General features: G+C 45.0%; 1 protein-coding gene across 1 annotated transcript; it reads left to right on the top strand.

The window, feature by feature from the left end:
- Nucleotides 1–335: 335 nt before the first annotated feature.
- LOC140724479 (succinate receptor 1-like) lies at nucleotides 336–7983 on the top strand. Its single transcript, XM_073038928.1, has 3 exons — nucleotides 336–442; nucleotides 2944–3319; nucleotides 6960–7983. The coding sequence occupies exons 2-3, from the start codon at nucleotides 3290–3292 to the stop codon at nucleotides 7977–7979; spliced, it is 1050 nt and encodes a 349-aa protein (XP_072895029.1). The 5' UTR covers nucleotides 336–442; nucleotides 2944–3289; the 3' UTR covers nucleotides 7980–7983.
- The last annotated feature ends 14129 nt before the right edge of the window (nucleotides 7984–22112 follow it).

The following is a 22112-nucleotide window of genomic DNA, read 5'->3' as shown; positions in this document are numbered from 1 at the left end:
ATGGCGTTACACTAGCTGCTATGCTACCATGCCACCCCAAATCTCTTGTAATTTAAATGATAATATTCATCACAACCTATGAAATGATGATGCAAGTGAACAGGAATAGTCAACATGGCTTTGATTATCAACATGCATGGCAGGTTGTGTATAACCAGTTTTCAGAATCAGGTTTATTATCACCGGCTTGGCTCACAAAATTTGTTAACTTAGCAATAGCTGTACCATGTAATGCATGATAATATAGAAACAAAAGTAAATCATTTACAGTATATATTTATATTAATTACACAAACATGAGGAAATCTGCAGATGCCGGAAATTCAAGCAACACACACAGAAAGCTGGTGGAACACAGCAGGCCAGGCAGCATCTAGAGGAAGAAGCACAGTCGACGTTTCGGGCCGAGACCCTTCGTCAGGACTAACTGAAAGAAGAGACAGTAAGAGATTTGAAAGTGGGAGGGGGAGGGGAGATCGGAAATGATAGGAGAAGACAGCAAAGGGAGGGATGAAGCTAAGAGCTTGAAAGTTGATTGGCAAAAGGGATACACAGCTGGAGCAGGGTAAGGATCACGGGACGGGAGGCCTGGGGAGAAAGAAAGGGAGGTGCTAGTGTACTTGAAGTGGAATGGCTTAATGAAAGCTTGTATGGTCAGGACATGCACCTATGAGAAATATTTATCTGCAGTACTGAACTGGTGATACCTGTGTGTATTGTGGTGATGCAAAAGTTGCTGGAGAATTTGCAAGAGGGAAGAAGTGGAGTGATATTTGGAAACTTGATTTTTTAAAGCATCATTTAGCAAGCAAATCACATACGAATGGTATGCAAAAGCTCCAGCTAGAAAATCTTTCATTACCCACTAAAGACGTGCTATGTATGTTTTGTGAGAGTGCAGGTGAATGAGAGTGAAGACGATCAAACCCAGAGGAGATCAAAGTTCCTTTTAATAGCATTTTGCTGGCTGTTAAAATTAATACTTCTATATATAAAATTGAATGCGCACATGTTATTGTCACTGGGCAAAAAAATTGCACAGGACAGGATTTTTGCACTCACTGGCCATTACAAACTAGAAGGCACATTGCCTATGAGGTAGTACATTGGATTAGACATATGCTTCACAGGAGAAGCCAGAGAGTGGTAGTAGATGGTTGCCTCTCTGACCGGAGGCCTGTGACTAGTGGTATACTGTAGGGACCAGTGCTGGGTCTGTTGTTGTTTGTCATTTATATCAATGATCTGGATGATAAAGTAATAAACTGGATCAGCAGGTTTGTGGATAACACCAAGAATGGGGGCATTGTGGATGGTGAGTAAGGCTATCAAAGCTTACTATGGGATCTGGACCAATTGGAAAATTGGGCTAAAAAATGCAGGTGGATTTTAATGTAGACAAGGATGAGGTGCCGTACTTTGGGAGGACAAACCTGGGTGGAGCTACACGGTGAGCGGTAGAGCACAAAGGAGTTTTTTGGCAAATTGGCCTTCATAAATTGAAGTATTAAGCACTGAAGCTAGACGCCATGGTGAGTGTGATACTATTACACTCCAGAGTTCTGAATCTATTCTGGTGCTCTTCTGTAAGGAGTCTGTACGTCCTCCCCATGGAATGCATGGTTATTCCCCCAGGTGCTCTGGTTTACCCCCACAATCCAAAGACATACTGGCAAGCTTAATTGGTCAGTGTTAATTGGCCCATGATTAGGCTAAGGTTAATCGCATTTGTTAGAGGTTGCTGGATGGCATGGCTCGTAAGGTCAGAAGGACCTACTCTGTGCTATAGCACTAAAATTTTTTAAAAAATGTTATGTTGAAGCTTTATAAGAGATTAGAGAAGCCTGTTTTATAGTATTGTGAGTAGTTTTGGTCATCTACCTTCAGGAAAGATATCAATGAGATCGAAAGAGGGCAGAGAAAAGTTACAAAGATTTTGCCATGATTTAAGGACCTGAGTTATAGGGAAAGGTTGAATAGGTTAGGACTTTATTCCCTGGTGTGAAGGAGAATGAGGAGAGGTTTCATAGACGATCCACAGCCTTTAATTCAACAATATTTTTTTAAAAATCTAACAACCTCCACTATGAATGTTTCTAATGAGCTGGAGTCCACCATAATGTAGATTCTGGAGATCCATGACCTTCCATGAGTTCAATTCCCGCCGCTGTCTGTAAGGAGTTTGTACATTCTCCCCGTGAATGCATGGGTTTCCTTCCTCCTGCTCCGGTTTCCTCCCACATTCCAAACATGTACTGGTTAGTAGGTTATTGTTTACATGGATGTAATTGAGCAATGTCGCGGAAAAGTACCACAGATCAGTCGGACTCAGAGAGTATCTGCTTCAGAAATCTTTATTGTCACATGATTTCGCGGAGAGCACAGGCTCCTAATAGGAGAGCTCCGCGGCCCTGCCCAACAGAAGATTACACTCACATTTATATCCCAAGCTTACGTGACAAAAAGCACTTAAACCTGAAAGAGAAACTCCAGCAATTCTATCCAATAGTGAATTAACAGAAGTATGCCTTTAAGCAGCTACACATATTACTTAAATATTAGTTCTCAAAAAGAAAATCAGACAAGCTGCCTCAACCGCAGACATGTGAAAATTCTCAGAGGAAGTACTGATACAGATATTTTTATATCTCGGTTGTGAGACACATTTCGGTCACACAGAGTACATTAGTTACAGCTAAGTAATTGTAGACTTTGAATTCACATTTTAAAACAGATCATTAGCCCCTCAATGCCCATTACAATATAAGGCCTTAGTATTTTCTTCCCCAGGCAGTATGGGCTCGTTCATCCAGAAGGGCTTCCTAACATGTTGTATCTCTAAATAAATAAATAAATAATGGAGTCTCATAATTCAAAGCATCAGTTCTCAACTTCCCTCCATAGACGGTGCCTGACTCACAGGGTTTTTGTCTATTATTCCAGATTTCAGTATTTGCAGCCTAAGGTATCTCTGCTTCAACCTTATTTTGAAACCATATCCTGCTTCTGAAAGTACCTCAACATTCACCCTGTCAGATCCCCTCAGGGTCTGATGTGCATCAAGAAGATCACCCCTCATCTCACCCCAGATCTGCATCGCCGCAGTGCTACCAACTCACTGAACATAAGCCGGTCTTCGTTAAAATTTCAGGCTCCAAAAGGAAACATCACATCCTTCCAGACATTAAAAGCAGCCCACTTTTGAGGACAAACACCTCTCCTGTAAAGGCAAGTGGAGTTCTCAAGGTATAGAATATCCAGTAGCCCGCCAGTTCTCAACTACACAGACATGGAGGGGCAGAAGCATCACACCAATACGGTAAGTGAATATAGCCAGGAAACAGAGAAACAGCACCTCATATTCTGCCTGCATGTCTACAACCTAATGATATGAACACTGAATTCTCCAACTTCTGGTTTACTGCTCCTCTTCTGTCCCTTTCTTCTCTCCTCCTGATGTATCTAGTTTTTTCTATACCCAGCAGCTCATTCCCCTCCTTCACCACCTGCCCATCACCCTCACACTGGTCTCAGTCTGTCTCCTCCTCCATTAATCCCAACTGCTCAATCCACCTCCCTCCCTCGATTCCATGATCCAACTTCCTCTCCTACCAAACTTCATCATGTTCAGTCTCTGTCGAAATTTACACTCTTTGTTTCTCCATTCAGTCAAGATGTTACGAGTGTAGAACGTTCCCTTGGTCAATGTCTTCCAGATAGAAAAAGTAAAAAGTTTATTTTCTTCTTTTGTGTGTGTGTGTGTGTGATTTTCAGTTTGGAGATTATTTGAGTGATCCAGCACTTTACTGGCTCTGAGAAGATTCTTGGAAGTGAGCACATATTCAGTCAGCCTTGATGCGAAGAAACTTTGAGATGGGGCCCAAGTAAATGTTCAACTCCCATTTTGCCGTTTAATCATTCGTTAATCACCAATTAAAATGTCAAGGAAAGTTGAGACATAGAGGCGAATGCAGAAGGCGAGCAAGAGTTTCTGCACTGACTGCCTGCCTTTTATCACTGCCGGAGAAGGAATCTGCGAGCGGCCTTCCGCCGTCTAGCTCACCGTGGCAGGCGGGTAGACCGCTCTGCCTCGTGTGGTGTCCTTCTCTTTCAATGAGTATCGATGACATTGTAGGACGATATCGTGGTTCTCTGTTTATGGATTGAACTATTGCTTTTACGCACTGTGGACTTTTTCAGACTTCTGGTTTTTATATTCTGCATCTCCGTTTGTTGTGCGCAGGGACGGGGCTTTGGGGCATATTCTTCTGTTGGTTTTTTGTACGGGGTAGGGGTTGTTTTCTGGGGGTTGAAGTCCCTGTTCGGTTTTGAGCAGGGGGTTTGGTTTTGGGGGTTGATGATTGGGATTCTATGGGGGGGGATGTTTGATGTTTCTCTCTGTATGGCTTTCACGTTGTTTCTTTGCTTTGTGGCCATCTGGGGAAGACAAATCTCAGAGTTGTATCTGGGTGCATGCTTTAACAATAAGTAGACCTTTGAACCTTTGATCTGCCTATCATCCCTGCTCATATGGATCCAGTTGTCACCTGCCTACCAGTCCTTGCCTCACTTCTTCCCTCCACCTCTCTATGCTGGCTGCCTCCCCTCTATCCTTCAGTCCAGGTGAAGGGTGCCAAACTGGAAAGTGGGATGTCCACTCCGCTCCATAGATGCTGCCTAACCCATTGAGTTCTTCAAGCAGTTTGTGTGTGTGTGGCTCCAGATTCCAGCATCTGCAGGCTCTTGTATCTTCATTGCTTTAGAAAAATTCAGCATCAAGTTGCACAAAATGGTAAGAGACATTTGTAGAGTAGACAGTCAGCATCTTTTTCTCCCGGAGCTGCAATGATATTGTGGCCATTACAGATACTTGGGTGACTCAAGGGCAGGAATGGCTGCTGAGTGTTCCAGGACTTAAATGTTTCAGAAAGAACAGGGAGGGAGGCAAAAGAGGTGGGAATGTGGCACTGCTACTCAGGGATAGTATCATGGCTGCAGAAAAGGAGGTAGTCATGGAGGGATTATCCACTGAGTCATTGTGGTTGGAAGTCAGAAACAGGAAGGGGGCAATAACTCTACTGGGTAGTTTTTATAGACCCCGCCCCAATAGTAACAGAGACATCGAGGAGCAGGTAGGGAGGCAGATTCTGGAAGAGTGCAATAATAATAGGATTGTTGTGATGGGAGATTTTAACTTAACTAATATTGATTGGCATCTCCTTAGAGAAAGGGGGTCAGATGGTTTGGAGTTTATTAGGTGTGTTCAGGAAGGTTTCCTGATGCCATATGTAGATAAACCAACTGTGGAGAGGATGTACTTGATCTGGTAATGGGAAACGAACCTAGTCAGGTGTCAGATCTCACGGTGCAAGAGCATTTTCGGAATAGTGATCACAACACTATCTCCACTATCGCTGGGGAGGAGTAGAAAATTTAGGAAAACAATTAATTGGGGTAGGGGAAAATGTGATGCTGTTAGCCTGGAACTTTGGAGCAGAAGGGGATCAGATAAATTGGCCCATCTCTGAAATTTGCTGAAAGGATGGCTGCCATTGGGAGCTGAACATCCAAGGATATATGGTGTATTGGAAAGATAGGTTAGTAGGCAGAGGGAGTGGTGTGGCCCTGTGTATCAAAAATAATGTTAAATCATTGGGAAGAGATGACATAGGATTGGAAGGTGTAGAGTCCCTATGGGTTGAGTTAAGAAATGGCAAGGGTAAAAGGACCCTAATGGCAGTTGTATACAGGCCTCCAAAGAGCAGCCAGGATGTGGATTACAAATTACAGCCAAAGAGAGAAAAGGTGTGTCAGAAGGGCAACGTCATGATATTTGTTGGGGATTTTAACATGGAAGTGGATTGGGAAAACCAAGCCTGGACTGTACCTCAAGAGAGAGAATTTGTACAATGTCTAAGGGATAAATTTTTAGAACAGCTTGTTGTTGAGCCCACTAGAGGATCGGCTCTGCTGGATTGGGTGTTGTGTCAGCTTGAACCAGTCTGGTCATTCTCCTCTGACTTCTCTCATTATCAAGGTGTTTTCACCCTCAGAACTGCTACAGAGGTGGGCACAAAGAAACAGTTGGGGAGAGGGGTATGGAGAGGTGCATGGATGGTGGGCAGGCTGACAACCAATGCGTGAAAGAAGACAACCTGTGCATAAGTAGATAAATAAACAAATAAATAAATAAATACTGAGAGCACGAGTTGTAGCATCGTTAAAAGTGAGCCCATAGTTTGTAGAATGAGTTCAAAGTTGAGGCGAGTGAAGTTATCCACATTGTTTCAGAAGACTGATGGCTGATGGATAACAACTGTTCCTGAAACTGGTGGTGTGGAACCTAAGGCTCCTGTGAAGATGCATACCAGCTTCACAAAACACCTCATCACAGTGCATGTAAGTGAGACCAGACAACAGTCATCAAGGCAGTAGAGGCATTATTGTGCCACTTTTCTGATGGCACTCACGTGCTTGTCCCAGCACAGATCCTCTGACAGGGTAACACTAAGGATTTAAAGTTCCCAACCCTCTCCACCTCCTATTATCTAATGAAGACTGGCTCGTAGGCCTCCTGTTTCTTCCTCTTGTACTCAATAATCAGCTCTTTGGTTTTGCTGATGCTGAGTGAGAGATTGCTGTAGTGGCACTATCCAACCAGCTTTAAAATCTCCCTCCTCTCTTCTGATCAATAATCAGCTCTTTGGTTTTGCTGATGTTGAGTGAGGGGTTGTTAGTGTGGCACTATTCACACACAACTGTCTGTCATGACAATCTTCCTGTGCAGTAAAAGCAATCCCAAGAAAACACATTGTTTAAATAATGAATTAGAGAAATAGCAAGCAGAGACACATATAATATAATTCAGTCTAGAAAGTGACAACTGTTTCTTAAAAGCTATTATCTCTTCTCCATGATTTTGCTGTGCCTGTACTGAATAACGTCTTTTTAACTTTTAGGCAATGCACAATGGATGCTTGGACATCAGCCCCGAGCTGGAGAGATACTACCTGCCAACCGTATATGGAATACAGTTTGTTCTGGGACTTCTAGGCAACCTTATTGTCATATGGTTTTATCTCTTCAATCTGAAAGAGTGGAAGTGCTGCAACATCTATCTTTTCAATCTGTCCCTCTCTGACCTGCTATTCACTTGCACCCTTCCCCTGTTGATATGCTATTATGGCAGTGGCAACCAGTGGGCTTACAGCGTCCCCACCTGTCAAGTAAATAAATACATCCTCCACTTTAACATGTACGCAAGCATCCTGTTCCTCACTTTCATCAGTTGGGATAGGTACCATCTAGTGAAAAATCCCTTGAAGCTTCACTTCATACAGAAAAAGGTGAATGCTGTTGTTATTTGCATAGGTATCTGGGTATTTGTTACACTAGAATTAATTCCCATTCATGTCTTTTTTGATCACAACAATTACAACAGCTCAGGCAAAAAGAACTTTGTTTGCTCTGACTATGCCAGTTCGGGAAATGCCTCGGTGAATTTGCTTTACAGTATGTACCTGACGTTTGCCGGGTTCCTCATCCCACTGGGCATCATGCTTTACATGTACATCGGAATCTCAGGCAACTTGAAGAAAATAAGGCAAGAAAGAAGCAAGATCCAGGTGAAGAAACCTCTCAGGATGGTCATCTTGGCCATCAGTATCTTTATCGTGCTCTTTACCCCTTACCACATCATGCGCAATGTCCGTGTCATATCCCGACTCGAAGGTGTGACTATGTCCGAGTGCAGCAAATCCACTGTGAAGGCCATTTACACTATCACCAGGCCTGTGGCTTTCCTCAACTCAGTCATAAACCCGGTTTTCTACTTCATGGTGGGTGACAAATTTAGGGAGAATGTCATAGGCAAGCTACAAGGATTCTTCTTGAGAAAACCTGGGTTCTCAAATAAGAAAGAAAATAGCACCGATCAACCCTCTGGGTTTACAAAAGGCTCAGGTGAATTAAGTCAGTAACAAAACAAAGGTATCAACAGCCAGAAGCAACAGATTCAGATTCAGACTCAGGATCAGTATCAGTATCAATAGCACTTTCAGTATCAGTATCAGAATGAGAATCAGATTTAATTTGACTGGCATTTTAATTACTTACTGCCCCTTACACCACTGGCATTTAGGGCAGCAATGAAGGTCTTCTATCTCTGTTGTCCATACTATCTCATATAGATACAGTAGGATTCTTCATCGCTGGTTCTGAGATAACTTTGTTTTACCAGTCAGGTTTATTAGCCCTGAGCTGAACCCTTGTACCTGGAGGGTCGGTGGACCATTCTTAGTCTGGCCTCAACCCCCTGACCTGTTTGGGATGGGTGACTTTACCAAGAGCCAAAGCATAACGCTCTGACTCCAGCCAACAGAACTCTTTGGGTCATTAAGGCACGCAAGTCTCCAAGTCCAATGATAAGGTCGTAGTCCTCTTGGAGGATTACTGACATATAGGATATGAAATTTCTTGTTTTTCAGCAGCAGTGCAGAGCAAAGATATAAAATCACTGTAAATTACAAAATGAAATATTAGTGCAAAATAAAGGGAATAGCAAGGAGGTGTTCAAGGGTTCGTAGACCATTCAGAAATCTGATGGTTAGAGGAAGAATCTGTTTCTGAATTGCGAGATCCTCCCACACTTTGTCTTCCCGGCCCGATGAGATCCCTCAGCAGTTTGTCTGCCTGGCCCGATGAGATCCCTCAGCAGTTTGTCTGCCTGGCCCGATGAGATCCCTCAGCAGTTTGTCTGCCTGGACCCTGTGAGATCCCTCAGCAGTTTGTCTACCTGGCCCGATGAGATCCCTCAGCAGTTTGTCTGCCTGGACCCTGGGAGATCCCTCAGCAGTTTGTCTGCCTGGCCCGATGAGATCCCTCAGCAGTTTGTCTGCCTGGACCCTGTGAGATCCCTCAGCAGTTTGTCTGCCTGGCCCGATGAGATCCCTCAGCAGTTTGTCTGCCTGGACACTGTGAGATCCCTCAGCAGTTTGTCTGCCTGGCCCAATGAGATCCCTCAGCAGTTTGTCTGCCTGGCCCGATGAGATCCCTCAGCAGTTTGTCTGCCTGGACCCTGTGAGATCCCTTAGCAGTTTGTCTGCCTGGACCCTGGGAGATCCCTCAGCAGTTTGTCTGCCTGGACCCTGGGAGATCCCTCAGCAGTTTGTCTGCCTGGACCCTGTGAGATCCCTCAGCAGTTTGTCTGCCTGGCCCGATGAGATCCCTCAGCAGTTTGTCTGCCTGGACCCTGGGAGATCCCTCAGCAGTTTGTCTGCCTGGCCCGATGAGATCCCTCAGCAGTTTGTCTGTCTGGCCCGATGAGATCCCTCAGCAGTTTGTCTGCCTGGACCCTGGGAGATCCCTCAGCAGTTTGTCTGCCTGGCCCGATGAGATCCCTCAGCAGTTTATCTGCCTGGCCCGATGAGATCCCTCAGCAGTTTATCTGCCTGGACCCTGAGAGATCCCTCAGCAGTTTATCTGCCTGGACCCTGTGAGATCCCTCAGCAGTTTGTCTGCCTGGCCCGATGAGATCCCTCAGCAGTTTCTCTGCCTGGACCCTGGGAGATCCCTCAGCAGTTTATCTGCCTGGACCCTGTGAGATCCCTCAGCAGTTTGTCTGCCTGGCCCGATGAGATCCCTCAGCAGTTTGTCTGCCTGGCCCGATGACATCCCTCAGCAGTTTATCTGCCTGGACCCTGTGAGATCCCTCAGCAGTTTGTCTGCCTGGCCCGATGACATCCCTCAGCAGTTTATCTGCCTGGACCCTGTGAGATCCCTCAGCAGTTTGTCTGCCTGGCCCGATGAGATCCCTCAGCAGTTTATCTGCCTGGACCCTGGGAGATCCCTCAGCAGTTTGTTTGCCTGGCCTGATGAGATCCCTCAGCAGTTTGTCTGCCTGGACCCTGTGAGATCCCTCAGCAGTTTGTCTGCCTGGACCCTGTGAGATCCCTCAGCAGTTTGTCTGCCTGGACCCTGGGAGATCCCTCAGCAGTTTGTTTGCCTGGCCTGATGAGATCCCTCAGCAGTTTGTCTGCCTGGACCCTGGGAGATCCCTCAGCAGTTTGTCTGCCTGGCCCAATGAGATCCCTCAGCAGTTTGTCTGCCTGGCCCGATGAGATCCCTCAGCAGTTTGTCTGCCTGGACCCTGTGAGATCCCTCAGCAGTTTGTCTGCCTGGCCCGATGAGATCCCTCAGCAGTTTGTCTGCCTGGCCCGATGAGATCCCTCAGCAGTTTGTCTGCCTGGACCCTGTGAGATCCCTCAGCAGTTTGTCTGCCTGGCCCGATGAGATCCCTCAGCAGTTTGTCTGCCTGGACACTGTGAGATCCCTCAGCAGTTTGTCTGCCTGGCCCAATGAGATCCCTCAGCAGTTTGTCTGCCTGGCCCGATGAGATCCCTCAGCAGTTTGTCTGCCTGGACCCTGTGAGATCCCTTAGCAGTTTGTCTGCCTGGACCCTGGGAGATCCCTCAGCAGTTTGTCTGCCTGGACCCTGGGAGATCCCTCAGCAGTTTGTCTGCCTGGACCCTGTGAGATCCCTCAGCAGTTTGTCTGCCTGGCCCGATGAGATCCCTCAGCAGTTTGTCTGCCTGGACCCTGGGAGATCCCTCAGCAGTTTGTCTGCCTGGCCCGATGAGATCCCTCAGCAGTTTGTCTGTCTGGCCCGATGAGATCCCTCAGCAGTTTGTCTGCCTGGACCCTGGGAGATCCCTCAGCAGTTTGTCTGCCTGGCCCGATGAGATCCCTCAGCAGTTTATCTGCCTGGCCCGATGAGATCCCTCAGCAGTTTATCTGCCTGGACCCTGAGAGATCCCTCAGCAGTTTATCTGCCTGGACCCTGTGAGATCCCTCAGCAGTTTGTCTGCCTGGCCCGATGAGATCCCTCAGCAGTTTCTCTGCCTGGACCCTGGGAGATCCCTCAGCAGTTTATCTGCCTGGACCCTGTGAGATCCCTCAGCAGTTTGTCTGCCTGGCCCGATGAGATCCCTCAGCAGTTTGTCTGCCTGGCCCGATGACATCCCTCAGCAGTTTATCTGCCTGGACCCTGTGAGATCCCTCAGCAGTTTGTCTGCCTGGCCCGATGACATCCCTCAGCAGTTTATCTGCCTGGACCCTGTGAGATCCCTCAGCAGTTTGTCTGCCTGGCCCGATGAGATCCCTCAGCAGTTTATCTGCCTGGACCCTGGGAGATCCCTCAGCAGTTTGTTTGCCTGGCCTGTTGAGATCCCTCAGCAGTTTGTCTGCCTGGACCCTGTGAGATCCCTCAGCAGTTTGTCTGCCTGGACCCTGTGAGATCCCTCAGCAGTTTGTCTGCCTGGACCCTGGGAGATCCCTCAGCAGTTTGTTTGCCTGGCCTGATGAGATCCCTCAGCAGTTTGTCTGCCTGGACCCTGTGAGATCCCTCAGCAGTTTGTCTGCCTGGACCCTGGGAGATCCCTCAGCAGTTTGTCTGCCTGGCCCGATGAGATCCCTCAGCAGTTTATCTGCCTGGCCCGATGAGATCCCTCAGCAGTTTGTCTGCCTGGCCCGATGAGATCCCTCAGCAGTTTGTCTGCCTGGCCCGATGAGATCCCTCAGCAGTTTGTCTGCCTGGCCCGATGAGATCCCTCAGCAGTTTATCTGCCTGGCCCGATGAGATCCCTCAGCAGTTTGTCTGCCTGGCCCGATGAGATCCCTCAGCAGTTTGTCTGCCTGGCCCGATGAGATCCCTCAGCAGTTTATCTGCCTGGCCCGATGAGATCCCTCAGCAGTTTGTCTGCCTGGCCCGATGAGATCCTGCGATAGTTTGTCTGGAGGGTTGTCAGGGTTGTCAGCGGTTACAGTGCAACATTGATAGGATGCAGAACTGGGCTGAGAAGTGGCAGATGGAGTTCAACCCAAATAAGTGTGAAGAAGTTCAATTTGAAGGCAGAATATAGTATTAATGGTAAGACTCTTGGCAGTGTGGAGGATCATAGAGATCTTAAGGTCCGTGTCAATAGGACACTCAAAGCTGCTGCGCAGGTTGACTGTGTTGTTAAGAAGGTGTTATATGGTGTGTTGGCATTCATAAACCATGGGATTGCATTCAAGAGCCGTTAGGTCACACTACAGCTACGTAAGACCTTAGTTAGACCCCACTTGCAGTACTGTGTTCAATTCTGGTCACCTCACGACAAGAAGGACGTGGGTACTTTAGAGAGAGTGCAGTGGAGATTTGCAAGGATGTTGCCTGGATTAGAGGGTGTAACTTATGACAATAGGTTGGGTGAACCTAGTCTTTTCTCCTTGGAGTGACAGAGGATGAGAGGTGGATGAGAGATGATCATGTGGATAGCCAGAGGCTTTTTCCCAGGACTGAAATGGTTAACACAAGGGGGCATAGTTTTAAGGCGCTTGGAAATAGATACCAAGGGGATGTCAGGGGTAAGTTTTCACACAGAGAGTGGTGGGTGCATGGAGTACATTGCTTACAACAGTTGGGCAGGCGGATACAATAGGGTCTTTCAAGAGTCTCTTAGATAGCTACCTGAAGCTTAGATACATAGAGGGCTATGTGGTAGGGTAATTCTATCAGTTTCTGGAATAAGTTACATGCCCGGCACAACAATGTGGGCTGAAGGGCCTGTAATGTGCTGTACACTTCTATGTTCTATGTCTGAATGGTCCGATGAGTTCCTCCAGCAATTTCTCTAATTCATAATTTCTACTTTGAAGTATTTCAATTGTTCTGTACATTGTCTCATTTTGATACCTGTATATTAATGTAATCTAATAGCTATTGTGCTTTATGATTTAAAATAAAGAATAATTTACTCTTTGGAGATTCATATCATTATATTCATTTAATGATCAATTCTGATTAATTATAATTATGATCAGATATGTAGCTTCATAAGATGTTTATCTGTTTTGCAGCAGTACAGTGCAGAGACATGCAATATCTATAAATTATAAAATTAACAAAAATAATGCAAAATTTAAAGAATAGTATAGTAATGTTAATGAGTTCTGATGGTGGAGGGAAGATGCTATTTCTAAATCGTTGAGTGTGGGCCTTTGGGCTTCTGTACCTTCCCTCCAAATGCAGTAGTGAGAAATTGGGAGATAAGAAGAGAGTATTTTTTATGTGAGTCTCCAAGCTGAGAAGAAAGTCAGACACGTGGAAGCAGCAAAGGGCACATGAAGCCCTCAACCTATTCCTTCCTGAGTTTATGCGCTGGTTCTTCTGTGTGGATCCTACTGCACCTGTACCATTTCAGGTAGGTAAGGTTAGTGAACCGTCCTGATGAAGATTCCATCTTGAAATGTTGACTCTTTATTCCTCTTCATAGATCAAGAGTTCCCAATCTCCTTTTATGCCATGGACACCTACTATTAACTGATGGGTTCGTGGACCCCAGGTTGGGAACCCCTGCCATAGATTCTCCCTGTCCAGCTCAGTTCCTCAAGGTGTGTGTGTGTGTGTGTGTGTGTGTGTGTGTGTGTGTGTGTGTGTGTGTGTGTGTGTGTGTGTGTGTGTGTGTGTGTGTGTGTGTGTGTGTGTGTGTGTGTGTGTGTGTGTGTGTGTGTGTGTGTGTGTGAAACTCAGAGTTTCCAACATCTGCAGAATCTCTTGTGTTGAGGGAACTGAGGCTTCTTTGCTTCTCTGAAGGAGAGTGGATGTGTTGATGTGAGGAGGCGATGAGTGATGGTGTCATACTGCATGGTAGGAGGCACTTCAGCCCACAGTATCCATGCCAACCATCAAGAACCCATCTACATTAATTCCATTTTGGCCATTCATTGTTATCACCTTTCCCTGATTCATCTGTTACCCAAGTGCTGTTTGCCAATTAGCAGATCTTCAGCACAGGAAAGGATTTTGAGACATGATGTGGAGGAAAACCCACACAGATACAAACATAATGTGCAAAATCCAGAAAAACACCACTCAGGGTCAGCATCAGAACTGGGTCGCTAGATCTGTGAACTGGGATCAACTTCAAAAGAAGTTTCAGAGACATTAGGGACACTGATGAATAACACTGGACAACAATTTTTTTTGAAACTGTTACTTCCTCAGAATTTTTTTGTATATGATAGATCACTATCATAAACAAGAAAACATAATTTCAGACTACTTGTATTACATAGGAATTTGGAGAAACACGAAATGAACTTTTATTGAATAAAATGTGTTTAATTGCATAATGGTGCTGATGCTTTGCAATTGTTCAACTAAGCTAAAAGTGTTTTGTTGATGATTTTCATTTGTAGTTAGTATCTGAGGTGTCTCACATAAGTTTCCAGCAATAATCAGCCAGCACTGATGGATTCCAGTTGCCCTGATATTGTTTCTCCATGATTGCAAAGTCCTGGTAAAGCCTTTCACATTGCTCAGCACTGACAGCACCAAGATTTGCAGGGAAGAAGTCTAAATGGGAATGCAGAAAATGAATCTTTAGTTACATGATTCCTACCAGTGGCCATCAAACTTTACAACTCATCCCTCAGAGTGTCAGACACCCTGAGCCAATAGGCTGGTCTTGGACTTATTTCCACTTAGCATGATTAACTTATTATTATCTAATTATTTATAGTTTTATATTGCTATATTTCTTCACTATTCTTGGTTGGTGTAACTGTAATGAAACCCAATTTCCCCTCGGGATCAATAAAGTATGTCTGTCTGTCTATGATGCACTTCATGGTTTTGTATGCTTGGAATATGTTGTCAACCAGGGGACGTAGTTTGGTGCTCTGTAGTTGCCAAGAAAATTTTCAAAAACATCTTCGAATACCTTCCACGTGATTTTCTTTGGTCATACTAGAAGTTCCTTTAATTGCCTGTCATTCATGATCTGTTTGATTTGTGGACCAACAAGATTTGTGAACCTCCTTATTTTTGGTATCGGTAATTCTGACTTGAATTATGAATTGCAACAACAAATATAGACAACTTTTTTTTTAAAAAATGGTGAGTGACAAGGAAATTTCGTGGTGATTTTCATGATGGGCAGCCCAAAATCTGTAAGGTACACCCGGAAGTATTTAGGAAGCAAGATCTTGTTGTGCATTGTTATCCCTGTTGTGGACATGGTGGCATAGTGTTTAGCATAACCCTTTAGAGTACAGGCAACCCAGGATCAATTCCCACTGCTGCCTGGAAGAAGTTTGCATATTCTCTATGTGGGTTTCCTCAAGTTGCTTTGGTTTCCTCCCACAGTCCAAAGACCTACCGGTTGGTAGGTTAATTGGCCATTCAAATTGTCTCAAAATTAGGCTAATATTAAATTTGGTGATTGCTGGGGAATGTGGCTTGAAGGGCCTACTCTCAATAAATAAATAAAATAAATGAACAGTAAAGGATTTGGGAGCAGAATCTATAGATCATTGAATATAAAACATAGAACATTACTGTGCAAGAATAGGGCCTTTGGCCCACAAGATCAGCTCCAAATATAATGCCAAATTATACTAAATTCCATCTGCCTGTACGTAATCAACATACACAAAATGCTAGAGGAACTCAGCAGGCCAGGCAGCATCTACGGATAAGAGTACAGTCAGTGTTTCGGGTTGAGACCTTTGAGTTCCTCCAGCAATTTGTGTGTGTTGCTTGGATTTCCAGCACCTGCAGATTTTCTCTTGTGTGCACCTGAACATAAAGTGCAGGAGAATGGGGTTGAAAGGGAAATGGATCAGCCATGATGAAATGGTGGAGCATTTCTGCTCCTGTGTCTTATGGTCTTACAATTCATATCCATCCATTCCCTGCATATTCCTGTGTCTCTGAAATGCTACGATTGTATCTGCTTCTATCACTAACCTGTTCCTGATGCCCACCACATGGTGTAAATTTTAGCTGGACCTCCTCTTCCTCTTCACTCAGATTTTTATTCTGGCATCTATTTCCTTTCTTTCTGGTCCTAAAGAAGGGTCTTTTTCCAAAATATGACTGTTTATTGATTTCCATGGATGCTGCCTGAACTGCTGAGTCCCTCCAGCCTCTTGTGTGTGTTTCTCTGGATTTCCAGCATCAGCAGAATTGCTTATATCAAGTCAAGTCGCTTTTTATTGTCATTTTGACCTTAACTGCTGGTACAGTACACAGTAAAAATGAGACAACCTTTTTCAGGACCATGGTGCTACATGAAAAATACAAAAACTACACTGAACTACGTAAACCAACACAACAACTACACTAGACTACAGACCTACCCAGGACTGCATAAAGTACACAGAACAGTGCAGGCATTACAATAAATAATAAACAAGACAATAGGCACAGCAGAGGTCAGTAGGTTGGTAGTCTGATGGCTTGGGGGAAAATCTGTTACATAAGTAAACAGCTGAATGGCGGCGTCCGGGATTCCATCCATTTCTGTACTCCCACTGAATATTTTGTTGCCATGGATGTAGTCCCATTTGATGTCCATTGGAGAGCAGAATAGATGGGAGAGCCGGCTGGCTTGGGCTGACTTTTTTCGTGGCACAGACTCCTGCCCACTCACCTCGCTTCCACTTCCTCGCACACCGCTTACGACGTCCCCACCTCCGGCCACCGGCATCAGGCGACTCCGAGGACTGCAGGCCTGATTCCCTCAGCAAACCGAGGTCGTGCAATCTAACCAGCAGATTTTCATGAAGGTTTGTTTTTGGGCGATCTCTGTATTGTAGCAGTAACTGGTGATGGTAGATAGTCAATCTTTATCCATTGCCCTAAATCCTAACTGTGCCTTAAAATTAAATTAAAAAACTGAATTAAAGTAGCACCAGATCCGAAAGGCCGCTGCTGCCGTGTGCCGCGCCGCCTACCAGACATTTACTTTCTTCCCCATTTTGGTGTTTAGTCTAAACAATAACAGAAACCCCTGACACATTATTGGCTGATTAGGCACCTGAGCAGGTGTACAAGTGTAAAGAATAAAATGGCCACTGAGTGTTGTTATGAAGGATGAACAATGCTGATGGGCAGAAGGGTACAGAGTTGCCCATGCCCCCCCCCCCCGGGAGAATCACAAACTGTTACTGTTACCATGCTGCTAATGAGAGAGAAAGAGAGACAAAGGGAAAAACATACTGGGACTGGAACATTTGCTTCAGATAAGGGAGAGATAACACCGGGAGAGAGAGACTTGTTGACCCACCGTATTATGACTTCTGAGAGACTTATGGCTTCTGAGAGGGTTGTTTACCTTATACCATTCTGTTCATTAAAATTCCTCAGTGGACAGCCGGAGTGGGCTGGTTTGATGGACACAGCCATTCAAAATTGATTGACAACTGAGACCCTGTGAGTAGGGATAAAAGTGAGGTCTGGGGAGACACCCCTCAGACACACCAGGAGACACACTAGTGGACACTGTTTGAGTGTTGGAACCCACGGGAAGGTGTGGGGCATCAGAGACCGAACAAAGGATCAGTCAGTTTAATTCACAGTGTTTGTAGCAGGACCGGTGGGGGCTTGTGTGTGTGTCCACTCATGCCAGAGTGACGAGTCCACCACAGAAGAACGGTCTAGCTGAAGGACAGAGGGGTCATAACTGAATGGCCACAACAACACATCGATGGATCAAGATCGTAAAGGAAGGTTTGCTTGACAATAGCTGTCACTGTTTGCTCGCTCTCTCTCTCTCTCTCCAACGATTAAAACACAAGAACCAACAGCTACCTCAGCACATATGAACTGAATAGAACTTTATATTCACATATGACAATTCATTATCCCCTAGACATCGATAGAGCTTGTTTATTATTGATTATTATTATACCCACACTTTTAGGTTTAGTATTGCTAACGTATATTAACTATATATTTGCATTGTTGATATTGATTTTGTATATTTTACTAATAAACGCTTTTGAATATAGTACCACCAGACTCCAACGGATTCTTCTATCTTTGCTGGTCAGACACCCAGTTACGGGGTACGTAACAGTGTATTCATGCCTCTTATCATCTTGTACACCTTCATCAATTCATCTCTCATCCTCCTTCACTCCAAAGAGACAAGACCTAGCTCGTGCAAACTATCCTCATAAGACATGCTCTCCAGGCAGCATCCTGGTAAATCTCCTCTGCACCCACTCTAAAGTTTCTCTCTGTATCCTCTCTAAGTGTTCTTTAAACGTTGGATAATGAAATACCTTTGTCTTTGTTTCAATACTACACACACAAAATGCTGGAAGAACTCAGTATGTTAAGCTGTATTGATGGAAATGAATAAAAGCTTGATGCTTTGGGCCAAGATCCTTCTTCAGGACTGGAAAGGAATTGGGAAGATGCCAGAATAAAAAGGTGGGGAGAGGAGAAGGACGACAACTAGAAGGTGTCAGCTGAATCCAGGTGAGTGGGAAAGGTAAAAGGCTGGAGAGGAAGGAATCTGATAGGAGAGGAGAGTGGACCATAGGAGAAAGGGAAGGAGGAGGAGACTCATGGGGAGGTCATAGGCAGGTGAGAAGGGTTAAGAGGCCAGAGTGGGGAATAGAAGAAGAAGGGAGGGGGAGGGAATTTTTTTTACCAGTAGGAGAAATCGATATTCAGCCATCAGCTTGGAGGCTACTCAAATGGAATATAAGGTGTTACACATCCCCCATGAGGATGGCCTCATTGTGGCACAGCAGGAGGCCATAGACTGACACGTCGGTACAGGAATGAGACTCGGACATAAAGTATTTCAGCTTCGTATCAGTCTTGCTGGCCAACTCATGCTCAATCTTTCCGGTTATCTGGGAATCCAGAAGTAACTTTCCCTATAGATTTGAATGACCCTGCAACAAGAAGGTATAAAGTTAACATAATATGCACGCAGTGGCCACCTTTTTAGATATACACACGCACACTTGCTCATAAATTCAAATATCTAAATGCAAATGCAAATGCAAATTTCTGCTTATCTGGGAATTCAGAAGTAAGTTTCCCTATAGATTTGAATAACCCTGCAACAGGGAAGTATGATGTACTGTTGAAAGTATCCTGGTTGGTTGCGTCATGGTCTGGTACAGCCACTCAAATGCACGTGATTGAAAGAAGCTGCAGAAAGTAATGGAATCACATGTAGATCCCTCCGTGTCATTGGTGGTATCTACAGGCAGCGCTGTCTCAAGAAGGCTACATCCATCAGCAAAGATCCCCATTATCCAGACCATGTCATCTTCTCGTAGCTACCATCAAGCCAGAGGTGCAAAAGCCTGACGCCCCACCCCAGCAGGTTCAGGAACAACTCTTGCCCTTCAACTGTTCACTTCTTGAACCCTTTTCACCAGCCCCCCCCCATGCATATCAACTATGATGAATTTGCATTAAAATCAACTTTTTTAAAGATTTATAAAATATGCTTATGTTTCTTATAAAAATGTGCTTATGTTTTTATTGTGAATGCTCCTCATATGATGCAATGTGCCTGTGATGCTGCAGAAAGTAAGTTTTTCATTGCATCTCTGCATGCATGTACTTTTTCCCACATGACGATAAACTAGACCTTGACTGGCTTTGAAATTATGGAAAGAATTTTCTTTAGATTTTAGAGATATAGCATGGTAACCCAAAGAGCCCATGCCACCCAGTTGCACCCATGTGACAAATTAATCCGCTGACGTGTCTTTGGAATGTGGGAGGAAAGCAGAATTCCTGGAGAAAGCCACACCATCAGGGAGAGAATGCACAACCTTCTTCCAGACAGTGGAGGAATTGAACCTGGGTCACTGTCACTGAAATAGCATTACACTGACTGCTACACTACTGTGCCGTCCCCACGGTAGAGTCACGTCGGCATTACAGTAATGGTGGAATCACATAGCACAAAAGCAAGCCCCTCGGCCAATATCAACCATCACGCAGGCATCTAAACTCATACCATTTGTCAATGCTTGACCACTAACCTCCTATGCATTCAAGCGTTCATCGAGATACTACTCAGGCAGTGGGTGGCTATTTGTGTTGCACATTCATTATATACCAGCAGTATGACATGGGCGATCATGGTCTTTCCATGACCATGATTGTTCTTGGCAAATTTTCTACAGAAATGGTTTGCCATTGCATTTTCCTGGGCAGTGTCTTTATGAGACAGGTGACCCCAGCCATTATCAATACTCTTCAGAGATTGTCTGCCTGGCGTCAGTGGTTGCATAACCAGGACTTGTGATATGCACCACCTGCTCCCATGGCTTGATTGGGGGGCGGTGGACTAGGCAGGCATTACACCTAGTCCAAGAGTGACCTGCAGGCTCACGGAGGAAAGGAATGACTTACACCTCCTTCGGTGGAGACATCTCCATCCCGCCATCCATTTGTATTGGAATTGGTTTATTATTGCCACATGGACCAAGTGAAAAACTTGTCTCATCTATACACAGTGCATTGAGCTGGAAAAAGATAAAAATGTAGAATGAAGTGTAAAATCTAAAAGATGAATGATAAAGTGCAAGATCGTAACAAGGTAGATTGTGAGGCCAAGTGTCCATCTTATAGTACAAGAAGTGTGTTCAAGAGACTGTTAACGGGGTTGATGCCATACTAAAGCCTGGTTGTATGTGCTTTCAGGCTTCTGTATCTTCTGCCTGATGGAAGGAGACAGAAGAGAGAATGTCCAGGTGGGTGAGATCTTAGGTTATGTTGACAGCACTACTGCAGCAGCATGGTTTAGACAAAGCCCACAAAGGGAAGACTGGTTCTTACGATGTGCTGAATAGTGTCTTCACCCTTCTCCAGTTTCTTGCAGTCACGTGCAGAACAGTTGCCATACCAAGCAATTATACATCCAGGCAGATTGCTTTCTATGGTACACATGGATAAATTTGTCGGAGACATGCTGAATTTCTTTATGCTCCTGAGGAAGTTGAGGCATTTGTGAGCTTTCTTGGCTATGACATCAACATACCTGGACCAGAACAGGTTACTGGCAATATTCACACCTAGTAAGTTAAAGCTCTCAGCTCTCCTAACATCAACACCATTGAAACAGACAGGATCAGGTGCAGTGCTCTCCTTCCTGAAGTCAATGACCATCTCTTTTGTTCTGTTGACATTGAGGGACACGTATCTGTCATGACACCAGGAACTTGTCTCCAACTCGTTCTCAAGCAGATTCCACCCACGTCTAACGAAAAAAAATCCTCCTTTGATCCCCTTTAACCTTCTAACTCCTCATCATAAATGTATGCTCAATAGGACATACTACACTCTGCCTCCCAGAACAAGCAGGATCTCCTAGTGGCCACCCATTTTAATTCCACTTCCCATTCCCATTCCCATTCCGATATGTTCATCGATGGCTTCCTCCACTGACGTGATGAGGCCACACTTAGGCTGGAGGAACAATACCTTATATTCTGTTTGGGTAGCCTCCAACCTCATGGTATGAACATTGATTTCTCTAATTTCTGGTAATGCCCCACACTCCCTCTGCTTCATCATTTCCCATTCCCTTTTCCCTCTCCCACCTTATCTCCTTGCCCACCCATTGCCTCCCTCTGGTACCCCTCCCAGCTTTTTCTTTTTTCTATGGCCTTCTGTCTCTTTCACCAATCAATTTCCCAGCTATTTACATCATCCATTCCCCTCCAGGTTTCACCTATCGCCTGGTGTGTTTTTCTCTTCCCTCCCCCTACCTTTTAAATCTACTCCTCAGCTTTTTTCTCCAGTCCTGCTGAAGGGTTTCAACCCAAAACACTGACTGTACTTCTTTCTATAGATGCTGCCTGGCCTGCTGAGTTCCTCCAGCATTTTGTGTGTGTTGTCTAATAGGACATCAGATTCTTCCACTTCAATGGCAAAGATTTCAAAAAGATCACTGGACCCATCTTCAAATTCTCCAGCTGCAGTGTCTTTCTCCTCAGTACCAACATCATCAATGACCTGTCGCTCCCTGTACAAGTTGGTCCTTTGAACCCCCGCCCCCACCCTCTATGGGCCATATTCCCACCCTGGTTACTACCTTTCATAGAGTCATGGAGTCATAGATTCACAGAGCACTACAGCACAGAAGCAAGCCTTTCAGCACATCCAGCCCATCCCAAACTGTTATCCTGCCTAGTCCCATTGACCCACACCTTGACATTAGCCCTCCATCTCTTCCCATCCATGTACTTATACAAACCTCTCTTAAATGTTGCAATAAAAACCACATCCACCAGTTCCACACTAA

The sequence above is a fragment of the Hemitrygon akajei genome, chromosome 3 (assembly GCF_048418815.1).
Source record: "Hemitrygon akajei chromosome 3, sHemAka1.3, whole genome shotgun sequence".
Lineage (NCBI taxonomy): Eukaryota > Metazoa > Chordata > Chondrichthyes > Myliobatiformes > Dasyatidae > Hemitrygon > Hemitrygon akajei.
This window is presented reverse-complemented; position numbering and strand designations above follow the sequence as displayed.

Excerpts from the sequence above, each read along its gene's own strand:
- LOC140724479 (XM_073038928.1), top strand. The coding sequence starts at position 3,290 with ATGGAGGGGCAGAAGCATCACACCAATACG. Across the intron at positions 3,320-6,959 it reads AGAAGCATCACACCAATACG|GCAATGCACAATGGATGCTT; the intron begins GTAAGTGAATAT and ends TTTAACTTTTAG.